Source organism: Salvelinus namaycush, unplaced genomic scaffold, assembly GCF_016432855.1.
Source record: "Salvelinus namaycush isolate Seneca unplaced genomic scaffold, SaNama_1.0 Scaffold2285, whole genome shotgun sequence".
Taxonomy (NCBI): Eukaryota; Metazoa; Chordata; class Actinopteri; order Salmoniformes; family Salmonidae; genus Salvelinus; species Salvelinus namaycush.
The window spans coordinates 2,559-19,755 of NW_024059103.1; the positions used below are offsets into that span (position 1 = coordinate 2,559).

General features: G+C 45.4%; 1 protein-coding gene across 1 annotated transcript in view; it reads left to right on the plus strand.

The window, feature by feature from the left end:
* Positions 1–3,834: 3,834 nt before the first annotated feature.
* LOC120038646 (isthmin-1-like) overlaps positions 3,835–17,197 on the plus strand; it is a gene marked incomplete at its 5' end in the record, with an annotated part of 29,365 nt that continues 16,002 nt past the window's right edge. The window contains 2 exons of the mRNA XM_038984303.1: positions 3,835–4,059; positions 11,342–11,657. Coding sequence (XP_038840231.1) covers positions 3,835–4,059; positions 11,342–11,657 — 541 coding nt within the window. The remainder of the gene's footprint in view (positions 4,060–11,341; positions 11,658–17,197) is intronic.

The window sequence follows — 17,197 nt, forward strand, 5'->3', positions numbered from 1 at the left end:
ATTGACTCTGTACCGGTACCCCCTGTATATAGCCTCCACATTGACTCTGTACCGGTACCCCCTGTATATAGCCTCCACATTGACTCTGTACCGGTACCCCCTGTATATAGCCTCCACATTGACTCTGTACCGGTACCCCTGTATATAGCCTCCACATTGACTCTGTACCGGTACCCCCTGTATATAGCCTCCACATTGACTCTGTACCGGTACCCCTGTATATAGCCTCCACATTGACTCTGTACCGGTACCCCCTGTATATAGCCTCCACATTGACTCTGTACCGGTACCCCCTGTATATAGCCTCCACATTGACTCTGTACCGGTACCCCCTGTATATAGCCTCCACATTGACTCTGTACCGGTACCCCCTGTATATAGCCTCCACATTGACTCTGTACCGGTACCCCCTGTATATAGCCTCCACATTGACTCTGTACCGGTACCCCCTGTATATAGCCTCCACATTGACTCTGTACCGGTACCCCCTGTATATAGCCTCCACATTGACTCTGTACCGGTACCCCCTGTATATAGCCTCCACATTGACTCTGTACCGGTACCCCTGTATATAGCCTCCACATTGACTCTGTACCGGTACCCCTGTATATAGCCTCCACATTGACTCTGTACCGGTACCCCCTGTATATAGCCTCCACATTGACTCTGTACCGGTACCCCCTGTATATAGCCTCCACATTGACTCTGTACCGGTACCCCCTGTATATAGCCTCCACATTGACTCTGTACCGGTACCCCCTGTATATAGCCTCCACATTGACTCTGTACCGGTACCCCTGTATATAGCCTCCACATTGACTCTGTACCGGTACCCCTGTATATAGCCTCCACATTGACTCTGTACCGTAACCCCCTGTATATAGCCTCCACATTGACTCTGTACCGGTACCCCCTGTATATAGCCTCCACATTGACTCTGTACCGGTACCCCCTGTATATAGCCTCCACATTGACTCTGTACCGTAACACCCTGTATATAGCCTCCACATTGACTCTGTACCGGTACACCCTGTATATAGCCTCCACATTGACTCTGTACCGGTACCCCCTGTATATAGCCTCCACATTGACTCTGTACCGGTACCCCCTGTATATAGCCTCCACATTGACTCTGTACCGGTACCCCCTGTATATAGCCTCCACATTGACTCTGTACCGGTACCCCCTGTATATAGCCTCCACATTGACTCTGTACCGGTACCCCTGTATATAGCCTCCACATTGACTCTGTACCGGTACCCCCCTGTATATAGCCTCCACATTGACTCTGTACCGGTACCCCCTGTATATAGCCTCCACATTGACTCTGTACCGGTACCCCCTGTATATAGCCTCCACATTGACTCTGTACCGGTACCCCCTGTATATAGCCTCCACATTGACTCTGTACCGGTACCCCCTGTATATAGCCTCCACATTGACTCTGTACCGGTACCCCCTGTATATAGCCTCCACATTGACTCTGTACCGGTACCCCCTGTATATAGCCTCCACATTGACTCTGTACCGGTACCCCCTGTATATAGCCTCCACATTGACTCTGTACCGGTACCCCCTGTATATAGCCTCCACATTGACTCTGTACCGGTACCCCTGTATATAGCCTCCACATTGACTCTGTACCGGTACCCCCTGTATATAGCCTCCACATTGACTCTGTACCGGTACCCCCTGTATATAGCCTCCACATTGACTCTGTACCGGTACCCCCTGTATATAGCCTCCACATTGACTCTGTACCGGTACCCCCTGTATATAGCCTCCACATTGACTCTGTACCGGTACACCCTGTATATAGCCTCCACATTGACTCTGTACCGGTACCCCCTGTATATAGCCTCCACATTGACTCTGTACCGGTACCCCCTGTATATAGCCTCCACATTGACTCTGTACCGGTACCCCCTGTATATAGCCTCCACATTGACTCTGTACCGGTACCCCCTGTATATAGCTCCACATTGACTCTGTACCGGTACCCCCTGTATATAGCCTCCACATTGACTCTGTACCGGTACCCCCTGTATATAGCCTCCACATTGACTCTGTACCGGTACCCCCTGTATATAGCCTCCACATTGACTCTGTAACCGGTACCCCCTGTATATAGCCTCCACATTGACTCTGTACCGGTACCCCCTGTATATAGCCTCCACATTGACTCTGTACCGGTACCCCCTGTATATAGCCTCCACATTGACTCTGTACCGGTACTCCCTGTATATAGCCTCCACATTGACTCTGTACCGGTACCCCCTGTATATAGCCTCCACATTGACTCTGTACCGGTACCCCCTGTATATAGCCTCCACATTGACTCTGTACCGGTACCTCCCTGTATATAGCCTCCACATTGACTCTGTACCGTACACCCTGTATATAGCCTCCACATTGACTCTGTACCGGTACCCCCTGTATATAGCCTCCACATTGACTCTGTACCGGTACCCCCTGTATATAGTCTCCACATTGACTCTGTACCGGTACCCCCTGTATATAGTCTCCACATTGACTCTGTACCGGTACCCCCTGTATATAGCCTCCACATTGACTCTGTACCGGTACCCCCTGTATATAGCCTCCACATTGACTCTGTACCGGTACCCCCTGTATATAGCCTCCACATTGACTCTGTACCGGTACCCCCTGTATATAGCCTCCACATTGACTCTGTACCGTAACACCCTGTATATAGTCTCCACATTGACTCTGTACCGGTACCCCCTGTATATAGCCTCCACATTGACTCTGTACCGTAACACCCTGTATATAGTCTCCACATTGACTCTGTACCGGTACCCCCTGTATATAGCCTCCACATTGACTCTGTACCGGTACCCCCTGTATATAGCCTCCACATTGACTCTGTAACGGTACCCCCTGTATATAGCCTCCACATTGACTCTGTACCGGTACCCCCTGTATATAGCCTCCACATTGACTCTGTACCGGTACCCCCCTGTATATAGCCTCCACATTGACTCTGTACCAGTACCACCCTGTATATAGTCTCCACATTGACTCTGTACCGGTGCCCCCTGTATATAGCCTCCACATTGACTCTGTACCGGTACCCCCTGTATATAGCCTCCACATTGACTCTGTACCGGTACCCCCTGTATATAGTCTCCACATTGACTCTGTACCGGTGCCCCCTGTATATAGCCTCCACATTGACTCTGTACCGGTGCCCCCTGTATATAGTCTCCACATTGACTCTGTACCGGTGCCCCCTGTATATAGTCTCCACATTGACTCTGTACCGTAACACCCTGTATATAGCCTCCACATTGACTCTGTACCGGTACCCCCTGTATATAGTCTCCACATTGACTCTGTACCAGTGCCCCTGTGTATAGTCTCATTATTTTTATTGTGTTACTTTTTATTATTACTTTGTATTTTAGTCTACTTGGTAAATATTTTCTTCTTCTTGAACTGCACTGTTGCTTAAGGGCTTGTCAGTCAGCATTTCACTGTAAAGTCTACACTTGTTGTATTCGGCGCATGTGACTAAGTTTGATTTGATTACATTAATTTTAATAGGATTCTTGAAATATTTTATTTTCACTGTGTGTTTCAAATATGAAAATAAAGACCACATCAAGCTTGTGACTACACAACTTGTTGGTTGCATTTGTGTAAATAAGAATAGAATACATTTATAAACACTTCTACATTAATGTGGACGCTACCTTGATTACAGATAATCCTGAATTAATCGTGAATAACGATGAGTGTGAAAGTTACTGATGCACAAATATCATAATATTCAAATATCTCTCTCTCTCTCTTTCTCTCCCCCCCATCTAGAATAATGTCATAGCAGAGAGCAGTTTGTTAGCCCAGCAGGATCCAGGGAAGCGGAGAGGACCAGAGCCCCAGTCAGCCCAGCGGCCTGCTGCCCTCCCCTGGGCCCAGAGTCAGGCTACTGGAGGCAGCTTGCAGAGAGACAGGCCTGGGGCCTTCCTCCTGGACCTCCACAACTTCCCTGACCTCTCCAAGGCTGATATAAACAGACAGAACCCCAATATACAGGTAACACTGTCTCTCCTTGTAAACAGACAGGTAACACTGTCCCTCCTTGTAAACAGACAGGTAACACTGTCTCTCCTTGTAAACAGACAGGTAACAGTGACCCTCCTTGTAAACAGACAGGTAACAGTGTCCCTCCTTGTAAACAGACAGGTAACAGTGACCCGCCTTGTAAACAGACAGGTAACACTATCCCTCCTTGTAAACAGACAGGTAACACTATCCCTCCTTGTAAACAGACAGGTAACAGTGACCCTCCTTGTAAACAGACAGGTAACAGTGACCCTCCTTGTAAACAGACAGGTAACAGTGACCCTCCTTGTAAACAGACAGGTAACAGTGTCCCTCCTTGTAAACAGACAGGTAACAGTGTCCCTCCTTGTAAACAGACAGGTAACAGTGACCCTCCTTGTAAACAGACAGGTAACAGTGTCCCTCCTTGTAAACAGACAGGTAACAGTGACCCTCCTTGTAAACAGACAGGTAACACTGTCTCTCCTTGTTAACAGACAGGTAACACTGTCTCTCCTTGTAAACAGACAGGTAACAGTGACCCTCCTTGTAAACAGACAGGTAACAGTGACCCTCCTTGTAAACAGACAGGTAACACTGTCTCTCCTTGTAAACAGACAGGTAACACTGTCCCTCCTTGTAAACAGACAGGTAACACTGTCTCTCCTTGTAAACAGACAGGTAACACTGTCTCTCCTTGTAAACAGACAGGTAACAGTGACCCTCCTTGTAAACAGACAGGTAGCAGTGACCCTCCTTGTAAACAGACAGGTAACAGTGACCCTCCTTGTAAACAGACAGGTAACAGTGACCCTCCTTGTAAACAGACAGGTAACAGTGACCCTCCTTGTAAACAGACAGGTAACAGTGACCCTCCTTGTAAACAGACAGGTAACACTGTCTCTCCTTGTAAACAGACAGGTAACACTGTCTCTCCTTGTAAACAGACAGGTAACAGTGTCCCTCCTTGTAAACAGACAGGTAACACTGTCTCTCCTTGTAAACAGACAGGTAACACTGTCCCTCCTTGTAAACAGACAGGTAACACTGTCTCTCCTTGTAAACAGACAGGTAACACTGTCCCTCCTTGTAAACAGACAGGTAACACTGTCCCTCCTTGTAAACAGACAGGTAACACTGTCTCTCCTTGTAAACAGACAGGTAACACTGTCTCTCCTTGTAAACAGACAGGTAACACTGTCTCTCCTTGTAAACAGACAGGTAACACTGTCTCTCCTTGTAAACAGACAGGTAACACTGTCTCTCCTTGTAAACAGACAGGTAACACTGTCTCTCCTTGTAAACAGACAGGTAACACTGTCCCTCCTTGTAAACAGACAGGTAACACTGTCTCTCCTTGTAAACAGACAGGTAACACTGTCTCTCCTTGTAAACAGACAGGTAACACTGTCTCTCCTTGTAAACAGACAGGTAACACTGTCTCTCCTTGTAAACAGACAGGTAACACTGTCCCTCCTTGTTAACAGACAGGTAACACTGTCCCTCCTTGTAAACAGACAGGTAACAGTGACCCTCCTTGTAAACAGACAGGTAACAGTGACCCTCCTTGTAAACAGACAGGTAACACTGTCTCTCCTTGTTAACAGACAGGTAACACTGTCTCTCCTTGTAAATAGACAGGTAACACTGTCTCTCCTTGTAAACAGACAGGTAACACTGTCTCTCCTTGTAAACAGACAGGTAACACTGTCTCTCCTTGTAAACAGACAGGTAACACTGTCTCTCCTTGTAAACAGACAGGTAACACTGTCTCTCCTTGTAAACAGAGGCAGGAAGAACAAACAGGAAGAGGCAGGAAGAACAAACAGGAAGAGGCAGGATACCCTGGGGCACATCACTACCCTCTCTCTCAACAATTCAATTTCATTCGAATAGCTTTATTGGCATGGGAAATATATGTTTACATTGCCAAAGTATATACAGTGTTGTAACGATGTGCAAATATTTAAAGTACATAAAGGGAAAATAAATAAACATAAATATAAACTCAGCAAAAATGAAACCCTTTTTCAGGACCCTGTCTTTCAAAGATAATTCGTACAAATCCAAATAACTTCACAGATCTTCATTGTAAAGGGTTTAAACACTGTTTCCCATGCGTGTTCAATGAACCATAAACAATTAATGAACATGCACCTGTGGAACGGTCGTTAAGACACTAACAGCTTACAGACGGTAGGCAATTAAGATCACAGTTATGAAAACTTAGGACACTAAAGAGGCCTTTCTACTGACTCTGAAAAACACCAAAAGAAAGATGCCCAGGGTCCCTGCTCATCTGCGTGAACGTGCCTTAGGCATGCTGCAAGGAGGCATGAGAACTGCAGAAGTGGCCTGGACAATAAATTGCAATGTCTGTACTGTGAGATGCCTAAGACAGCGCTACAGGGAGACAGAATGGACAGCTGATCGTCCTCGCAGTGGCAGACCACGTGTAACAACACCTGCACAGGATCGGTACATCCGAACATCACACCTGCGGGACAGGTACAGGATGGCAACAACAACTGCCCGAGTTACACCAGGAACGCACAATCCCTCCATCAGTGCTCAGACTGCTGAGAGAGGCTGGACTGAGGGCTTGTAGGCCTGTTGTAAGGCAGGTCCTCACCAGACATCACCGGCAACAATGTCGCCTATGGGCACAAACCCACCGTCGCTGGACAAGACAGGAATGGCAAAAAGTGCTCTTCACTGACGCGTCGCGGTTTTGTCTCACCAGGGGTGATGGTCAGATTCGCGTTTATCGTCGAAGGAATGAGCGTTACATCGAGGCCTGTACTCTGGAGCGGGATCGATTTGGAGGTGGAGGGTCCGTCAAGGTCTGGGGTGGTGTGTCACAGCATCATCGGACTGAGCTTTTTGTCATTGCAAGCAATCTCAACTCTGTGCGTTACAGGGAAGACATCCTCCTCCCTCATGTGGTACCCTTCCTGTAGGCTCGTCCTGACATGACCCTCCAGCATGACAATGCCACCAGCCGTACTGCTCGTTCTGTGCGTGACTTCCTGCAAGACAGGAATGTCAGTGTTCTGCCATGGCCAGCGAAGAGCCCGGATCTCAATCCCATTGAGCACGCCTGGGACCTGTTGGATCGCAGGGTGAGAGCTAGGGCCATTTCCCCCCAGATGGTTGCAGGTGGAAGAGTGGGGTAACATCTCACAGCAAGAACTGGTAAATCTGGTGCAGTCCATGAGGAGGAGATGCACTGCAGTACTTAATGCAGCTGGTGGCCACACCAGATACTGACTGTTACTTTTGATATTGACCCCCTCTTTGTTCAGGGACACATTATTCCATTTCTGTTAGTCACATGTCTGTGGAACTTGTTCAGTTTATGTCTCAGTTGTTGAATCTTGTTATGTTCATACAAATATTTACACATGTTAAGTTTGCTGAAAATAAACGCAGTTGACAGTGAGAGGACGTTTCTTGTTTTGCTGAGTTTAGGTTGCATTTACAAAGGTGTTTGTTCTTCACTGGTTGACCTTTTCTTGTGGCAACAGGTCACACATCTTGCTGCTGTGATTGCACACTGTGGTATCAGTCAACATGGGCTATAATCTATAGTACGACACTATGAGTGGTGATGGCCCCTAGTAAAATAGACAGTCAACATGGGTTATAATCTATAGTATGACATGAGTGGTGATGGCCCCTAGTAAAATAGACAGTCAACATGGGTTATAATCTATAGTATGACATGAGTGGTGATGGCCCCTAGTAAAATAGACAGTCAACATGGGTTATAATCTATAGTACGACACTATGAGTGGTGATGGCCCCTAGTAAAATAGACAGTCAACATGGGTTATAATCTATAGTACGACACTATGAGTGGTGATGGCCCCTAGTAAAATAGACAGTCAACATGGGTTATAATCTATAGTACGACACTATGAGTGGTGATGGCCCCTAGTAAAATAGACAGTCAACATGGGTTATAATCTATAGTACGACACTATGAGTGGTGATGGCCCCTAGTAAAATAGACAGTCAACATGGGTTATAATCTATAGTACGACACTATGGTGATGGCCCCTAGTAAAATAGACAGTCAACATGGGTTATAATCTATAGTACGACACTATGGTGATGGCCCCTAGTAAAATAGACTTAATCTATAGTAAGTGATGCCTTCTGGCTCCTCATGTTTAACTCTCTCTGTCACTCAGAAAATGTTGCCTGATGCCACGTTTGAACATCATGTGCTAATCTATAGTAATCTCATCTTCTTTTACCAAAGAACACGGTTCTCCAAGCTTGCCGAAGCTCTCCTGAAAAAGGCAGGTTATCATTTTGAGCCGTGACCCCCTACAGAAAAGATACAGGTCGTGTCCGAATACCCATTCTTGCATCCTAAATAGTAGGTCCGTTTTGAGTATTGGAAAAAATAAATTGAGTATGGTTTAAATGCCAGGATGCTATACTCATCCTGTAGAATTAGGTTTCCCACACAACGTTGGAAGAGGTGGGCTGCAACTGATTGGCTACATGAAGAGGACTAGGGCCGAACAACCAAACTAGGCTGTAGTAACACTGTAGTGTTCCCCCTAGTTATGATGCAGTTACACCACTTTATTAAGGATGCTCAAGGTCTTATAAAGGTCATGCTAAAATGTCATACAAACAAACACCACGTGTATCCGTCACAGTGGCACAGTGGCGTCCAACTACAGTACTAGATCATTGTAGTGTAACGACCCTGGGTTGATAAGCGCGGATATCGACTGTGCCTCACGAGCATGCTTTTTGCGGCACAGTCGATAGCGCGCTGGACTTCAGGCTAGAAGGTTGAGGGTTCGAGACCTGCACACCCTGCCTGTTTCATTACAATATGTTCTGGATACAACCAAAAAGGGTTATATTCCTTGCTTCATATATGCACCCCTTAAAGGTTCTATATAGAATTGTTTGGTGGGGTTCTTCACGGAACAATTTTTGGTTCCGTTTGGCCGCTCCCAACTGGAGAAACTGGTGGCAAACCACCTCCTCTTCATCCTCCTCTATAGAACCCTTGGGTGCCATATACTGTGTGAATCAAGCATAGAATCAAGCATAGAACCCTTTTTTGGTTCCAAACATAACCTTTTTTTGGTAAGAGTATACCATATGTAGGTCATATGGACTTAATCCACAACGATTCAGATGATTTTGGAGCTGTATAGGACTGAGGCCAACACATCTCTCCCGGTCTTCCCCAAACAGCTCTCCGGACTTCCGAAGACAAGGTATCATGCACCCTCCCATATAGTGTTCTTGTCTTCCTTCACAACCACCACTCTGAGATCCAGGGTTGTTTTCCATTTCTGTGGGGGGGCAAATTGAAAAGGAAGCTAACCTCCCCTTTTACAAGCCTGAGATACCAGACCAGTGAGTCACGAGAGACACTTGAAAATGAGGGGAATGAGCCAATGAGTCAGGACTATACCAAGCTTGTAGGCTCAGTGGGACTGCTCAAGGAGTTGACCTTTTCACTCTTGATTTGTATTTTATTCTTCAGAGTATCAAAACTAGACCAGACAGACTGGTGTTTTGTGTCTGGAATATAACAGGCTGGACAGACTGGTGTTTTGTGTCTGGAATATAACCGGCTGGACAGACTGGTGTTTTGTGTCTGGAATATAACCGGCTGGACAGACTGGTGTTTTGTGTCTGGAATATAACAGGCTGGACAGACTGGTGTTTTGTGTCTGGAATATAACAGGCTGGACAGACTGGTGTTTTGTGTCTGGAATATAACAGGCTGGACAGACTGGTGTTTTGTGTCTGGAATATAACAGGCTGGACAGACTGGTGTTTTGTGTCTGGAATATAACAGGCTGGACAGACTGGTGTTTTGTGTCTGGAATATAACAGGCTGGACAGACTGGTGTTTTGTGTCTGGAATATAACAGGCTAGGCTAGACAGACTGGTGTTTTGTGTCTGGAATATAACTTCTCTAGGGTAGGGGGCAGTATTTTGACATCCGGATGAAAAGCGTGCCCAAAGTAAACTGCCTGTTACTCAGGCCCAGAAGCTAGGATATTCATATAATTGGTAGATTTGGATAGAAAACACTCTAAAGTTTCCAAAACTGTTAAAATAATGTCTGTGAGTATAGCAGAACTGATATGGTAGGCGAAAACCTGAGAAATATCCATCCAGGAAGTGGGATTTTTTTATGTTTGTAGTTTTCCATAGACTGCCTATACAGATTCCAATGACTTAGGACTCAAATTGCACTTCCTATGGCTTCCACTAGATGTCAACAGTCTTTAGAAATTGTTTCATGCTTGTATTCTGAAAATTTAGGGAGTAAGACCAGTCTGAATGAGTGGACACTGCAGTGTCCCAGAGGTTTTTCATGCGTGCGACCAGGAGCATGCCTTTCTTGTTTTCCTTTTATATTGACAAAGCTTTTGTCCTGTTTAAATGCTATTGATTATTATGACTAAAAACAACCTGAGGATTGATTATAAACATCGTTTGACATGTTTCTACGAACTTTCCTGATACTTTTCGGATTTTTCGTCTGTCTGTTGTGACTGCCTTTGAGCCTGTGGATTACTGAACAAAACGCGCAAACAAAACTGAGGTTTTTGGATATAAAGAGGGACTTTATCGAACAAAACGAACATTTATTGAGTAAATGGGAGTCTTGTGAGTGCAACCATATGAAGATCATCAAAGGTAAGTGATTCATTTTGTCGCTATTTCTGACTTTTGTGACTACAACTACTTGGCTGGTAACTGTTTGTAATGATTTGTCTGCTGGGCGCTGTCCTCAAATAATCGCATGGTTTGCTTTCGCCGTAAAGCCTTTTTGAAATCTGACACAGTGGCTGGATTAACAAGAAATTCCTCTTTTAAGCCGATGTATAACACTTGTATGTTTTATGAATTTGTAATGTGAGTATATCTGTTTTTGAATTTGGCGCTCTGCAATTTCACTGGATGTTGGTCAGGTGGGACGCTACCGTTCCACGTACCCTAGAGAGGATAACAGGCTGGATGGTAACACATGAGAGGTAAACAATGCATCCAATTCTTGACAATGTACAATTGTATCAAGACTTATTTCACGTCTAAATCAAGTCGCAGCGTGCTATAAAAGTTATTTTTAATGTTAGATTTGAGAGAATGTTGTTGCCCTCCCAACAGACACACACACACACTCACACTCCAGACAGACACTTACCTTCGACCCTGCTCCTCCCTCTCCTCCTCTCCCTCTCCTCCTCTCCCTCTCCTCCTCCCCCTCTCCTCCAGGTGACCATAGAGGTGGTGGACGATCTAGAAGGGGCGGAGCATGAGAAAGACCTGAAGATGGAGAACAAACCAGGTTTGGCCGCTCCCAACCGGAGAAACTGGTGGCAAATCACCTCCTCCTCTTCATCCTCCTCCTCTTCGGTCTTGACCCCACGTCGACCCAAGGAGCAGGCTAGGGAGCAGCAGCCCACCTACAGAGGAGGAGTAGAACGTGGCAGTAACACAGAGGATAGTAACTTCCTGAAACCACGAGGGGACTGGGAGAGGAGAGGAGGCGCAGGAGGAGGAGGCACCAGCAAGGCTCAGACTGAATATGGTGAGTGTAGTGTGAGGGGGACTGACGGCAAGAGGACGTGTGTTTGTTAAGGGCTGTGTGTTTGTTTAGGGGTTGTGTGTGTGTTCTAAGCGTGCAAGCGTGTTTGACACAGGAAGCGGATGTATGATTGAAGCCTTAAATCAATCAAATGTATTTATAAAGCCCTTCTTACATCAGCAGATGCCACAAAGTGCTTTACAGAAACCCAGCCTAAAACCCCAAACAGCAAGCAATGCAGGTGTAGAAGCACGGCGGCTAGGAAAAACTCCATAGAAAGGCCAAAACCTAGGAAGAAACCTAGAGAGGAACCAGGCTATGACGGGTGGCCAGTCCTCTTCTGGCTGTGCCGGGTGGAGATTATAACAGTACATGGCCAAGATGTTCAAATGTTCATCGATGACCAGCATGGTCAAATGAAACACTCTTTAGTTTCATCAGATGGATTTATCTATTGTGTGTGTGCGTGACAGATTAGACGCTTCTCGAACATCAAAGTCCCCCTACAGGAACAGGGCCAAATCAGAACTGCTTCCTAAATGGCACCCTAATCCCTATATAGTGCACTACCCAGCTAGCACATAATGTTCTGAGAACCATATGTTTCTTAGAGCGTGGTTTGTCCTATGATTGTTTTGCATACAACCTTCCCACAACGTTCGGGGGAATGGTGCCGGATAGTTGCTTGGCTTTGGAAAATTCTCAGCACATTTTAAGGTACTTGACAAACATTTTTTTTTATTTACTTGGTATTTCATTACTTTAACAGAACGTTTCCCGAACGTTTGAACATAGTTCATTAACACATTTAATTTCAGTTTTGGTAATGTTCTAGGAACGTTCTCCAACTGGTTTGACATTGGGAATGTTCTCATAGTTCAGAGAACGTTAAGAAACAATGTTCTTCTGTGGGAATTTCAGTAGTTCATCATGACGTTTCCTACAGGTTTCCTCTTGGTTCTATTTAAAGTCATGTTCTCAAATTATTACGAGGACGTTAAGAAAACGTTCCATAAAAAAAACAAAACACAAGAACACTATAGTACACTAGCATTGAAACATTAAGTGACATTTTTTAAGGAACCTAAAATATCTGTTATCAGAACGTTAATAAAACCTACAAGGAAAGCTTTCAAGGAACCAGAGTAAAATGTTCTCAGAATCTCCCTGCAATCTAAAAATAAACATTCCCAGAACAGGTTTCTGTTCTCAGAACATTAAATACACTGTCTGTTTTACCGGTCAGGGAACATATGGCTTCATTCCCACAACCAATGTGAAACCAAAATCATACATCCCCACAACGTCCAAGGAACCAATGTGCTAGCTGGGTACTTTTCTGGTTAATAGTAGTGCATGGGGTAATAGCAGACCAGTTCATATCATTCTCAATTACTGTCTACACACACACACACACACACACACACACACACACACACACACACACACACACACACACACACACACACACACACACACACACACACACACACACACACACACATTCTCTCTCTCCACAGCTGGCCTGCTAGATAGATAGATTTAATGTAGAAGAATTCCCCCTCCCCGTGGTCGTACAGTATCCATCCACACCGTGTCTGAGCTTGTCCACCAGCTCAAACACAACACTGTTACACAGGAATGTGGGTGCTATGGAGAGAAAAGAGGAGAAATGTCATTTTATCCATCTGGGTACGGCTGTCAGGAATGAATGAGCAGGTTCATATATTGTTAAATTCTACATTTCAAACCCTAAGCCCATGTTTACTGGCTGACCGCTGTGGATGGACTATTTAGGACTTATCAGGTCACAGGACCTCATGTTACTGTATCTGTGGTGCTGACTGTCACTCAGCAGTGACTGAGCCAGGTCTGTGGTGCCGACTGTCACTCAGCAGTGACTGAGCCAGGTCTGTGGTGCTGACTGTCACTCAGCAGTGACTGAGCCAGGTCTGTGGTGCTGACTGTCACTCAGCAGTGACTGAGCCAGGTCTGTGGTGCTGACTGTCACTCAGCAGTGACTGAGCCAGGTCTGTGGTGCTGACTGTCACTCAGCAGTGACTGAGCCAGGTCTGTGGTGCCGACTGTCACTCAGCAGTGACTGAGCCAGGTCTGTGGTGCCGACTGTCACTCAGCAGTGACTGAGCCAGGTCTGTGGTGCTGACTGTCACTCAGCAGTGACTGAGCCAGGTCTGTGGTGCTGACTGTCACTCAGCAGTGACTGAGCCAGGTCTGTGGTACCGACTGTCACTCAGCAGTGACTGAGCCAGGTCTGTGGTGCTGACTGTCACTCAGCAGTGACTGAGCCAGGTCTGTGGTGCTGACTGTCACTCAGCAGTGACTGAGCCAGGTCTGTGGTGCTGACTGTCACTCAGCAGTGACTGAGCCAGGTCTGTGGTACTGACTGTCACTCAGCAGTGACTGAGCCAGGCCTGTGGTACCGACTGTCACTCAGCAGTGACTGAGCCAGGTCTGTGGTGCTGACTGAGCCAGGTCTGTGGTGCTGACTGAGCCAGGTCTGTGGTGCTGACTGAGCCAGGTCTGTGGTGCTGACTGAGCCAGGTCTGTGGTGCTGACTGAGCCAGGTCTGTGGTGCTGACTGTCACTCAGCAGTGACTGAGCCAGGTCTGTGGTGCTGACTGAGCCAGGTCTGTGGTGCTGACTGAGCCAGGTCTGTGGTGCTGACTGAGCCAGGTCTGTGGTGCTGACTGTCACTCAGCAGTGACTGAGCCAGGTCTGTGGTGCCGACTGAGCCAGGTCTGTGGTGCCGACTGAGCCAGGTCTGTGGTGCCGACTGAGCCAGGTCTGTGGTCGTTCATTTCTAGGTTGCAATGAGGTTGAGAGAACCTTTTACTTTGGTTCCCTGAAGGTTTCCCTGGGAGGTTTTATTCATGAAAATTATAGGTTATTTGACTTTTTTAATAACACTGCTAGTTTAGGTTGGAACGCCACGCACGGATAGGACACCTCCATTAACTCTACCTACATGTACGTACTACCTCAACTAACCCGTGCCCCTGCACATTGACTCTGTAACGGCACCCCTCTGTATACAGTTGAAGTCGGAAGTTTACATACACCTTAGCCAAATACTTTTAAACCCAATTTTTCACAATTCCTGACATTTAATCCTAGTAAAAATCCCCAGTCTTAGGTCAGTTAGGATCACCACTATATTTTAAGAATGTGAAATGTCAGAATAATAGTAGAGAGAATTATTTATTTCAGCTTTTATTTCTTTCATCACATTCCCAGTGGATCAGAAGTGTACATACACTCTATTAGTATTTGGTAGCATTGCCTTTAAATTGTTTAACTTGGGTCAAATGTTTCGGGTAGCCTTCCACAAGCTTCCCACAATAAGTTGGGTGAATTTTGGCCCATTCCTCCTGACAGAGCTGGTGTAACTAAGTCGGGTTTGTAGGCCTCCTTGCTCGCACACACTTTTTAAGTTCTGCCCACAAATGTTCTATAGGATTGAGGTCTGGGCTTTGTGATGGCCACTTCAATACCTTGACCATTTTGCCACAACTCTGGAAGTATGCTTGGGGTCATTGTCCGTTTGGAAGCATCATTTACGACCAAACTTTAACTTCCTGACGGATGTCTTGAGATGTTGCTTCAATATATCCACATACTTTTCCTCCCTCATGATGCCATCTATTTTGTGAAATGCACCAGTCCCTCCTGCAGCAAAGCACCCCCACAACATGATGCTGCCACCCCCGTGCTTCACGGTTGGGATGGTGTTTTTCGGCTTGCAAGCCTCCCTCTTTTTCCTCCAAACATAACGATGGTCATTATGGCCAAACAGTTCTATTTTTGTTTCATCAGACCAGAGGACATTTCTCCAAAAAGTACATTCTTTGTCCCCATGTGCAGTTGCAAACCGTAGTCTGGCTTTTTTATGGTGGTTTTGGAGCAGTGGCTTCTTCCTTGCTGAGCGGCCTTTCAGGTTATGTCGATATAGGACTCGTTTTACTGTGGATATATACTTTTGTACCTGTTTCCACCAGTATCTTCACAAGGTCCTTTGCTGTTGTTTTGGGATTGATTTGCACTTTTTGCACCAAAGTACGTTCATCTCTAGGAGACAGAACGCGTCTCCTTCCTGAGCGGTATGACAGCTGTGTGGTCCCATGGTGTTTATACTTGCGTACTATTGTTTGTACAGATGAACATGGTACCTTCAGGTGTTTGGAAATTGCTCCCAATGATGAACCAGACTTGTGGAGGCCTACAATTTATTTTCTGAGGTCTTGGCTGATTTCCTTTGATTTTCCCATGATGTCAAGCAAAGAGGCACTGAGTTTGAAGGTAGGCCTTGAAATACATCCACAGGTACACCTCCAATTGACTCAAATGATGTCAATTAGACCATCAGAAGCTTCTAAAGCCATGACATCATTTTCTGGAATTTTCCAAGCTGTTTAAAGGCACAGTGAACTTAGTGTATGTAAACTTCTGACCCACTGGAATTGTGATACAGTGAATTATAAGTTAAATAATCTGTCTGTAAACAATTGTTGGAAAAATTACTTGTGTCATGCACAAAGTAGAGGTCCTAACCGACTTGCTAAAACTATAGTTTGTTAACAAGAACATTTGTGGAGTGTGTACCTAAGTTTATGTAAACTTCCGACTTCAACTGTATATTGTTAGTTTTTACTGCTGCTCTTTATTTACTCATTGCTATTGTCTCTTATTCTTATCTGTATATTTTGAAACTGCACTGTTGGTTAGGGGCTCATAAGTAAGCATTTCACTGTAAGGTCTACACCTGATGTATTTGGCAATTTGTGATTTAATAAAATACAATTTGATTTGATTTGACACAGAAATTCATTTTCTTAGGGATTAATCATGCGAGCACATTACTTTTTTTTTTTATTGTGGCACAGCGTCAGTGAGATTCAAACCTATGATCTTCTATTCTCTATCCATGGAATTAGTCCACTGCACAACCAGGATGGAGCTAGCATGCCATGTTCATTTTGGTCTATTCAAACAGACCCCATTTCAAAGGAAACAAAAACTACATTTACATTTTAGTAATTTAGCAGACACTCTTATTCAGAGCGACTTACAGGAGCAATTAGGGTTAAGTGTCTTGCTCAAGGGCACATCGGCAGAGTTTTCACCTAGTCGGCTCAGAGAATTCGAACCGCCGACCTTTCAGTTACTGGCCTAACGATCTTAACCGTTAGGCTACCTGCCGCCCAGCACTCATTAAGATCAGGTGTGGCCAAATAGTGGGCGTGACCAACACACCCGAACACACTTAACAAGATAGTGATTTGTTGACGCTGAGAACGGAATGTATATGTTTTTAAATAACATTCTTAGAATGTTCTTTGTACGTTACTAATGTTTTGTTGTGTTTTTAAAGAAAGTTTTCTTAATGTTCTGAGAACATGACTTTAAATAGAACCATGAGGAAACCTGTATGAAACGTCATGCTGTAGTACTGAAATTCCCACATCAGAAACATATGGTTCTCAGAACGTTATGCGTTAGCTGGGTATCCTGCACCTTTCCCAGAA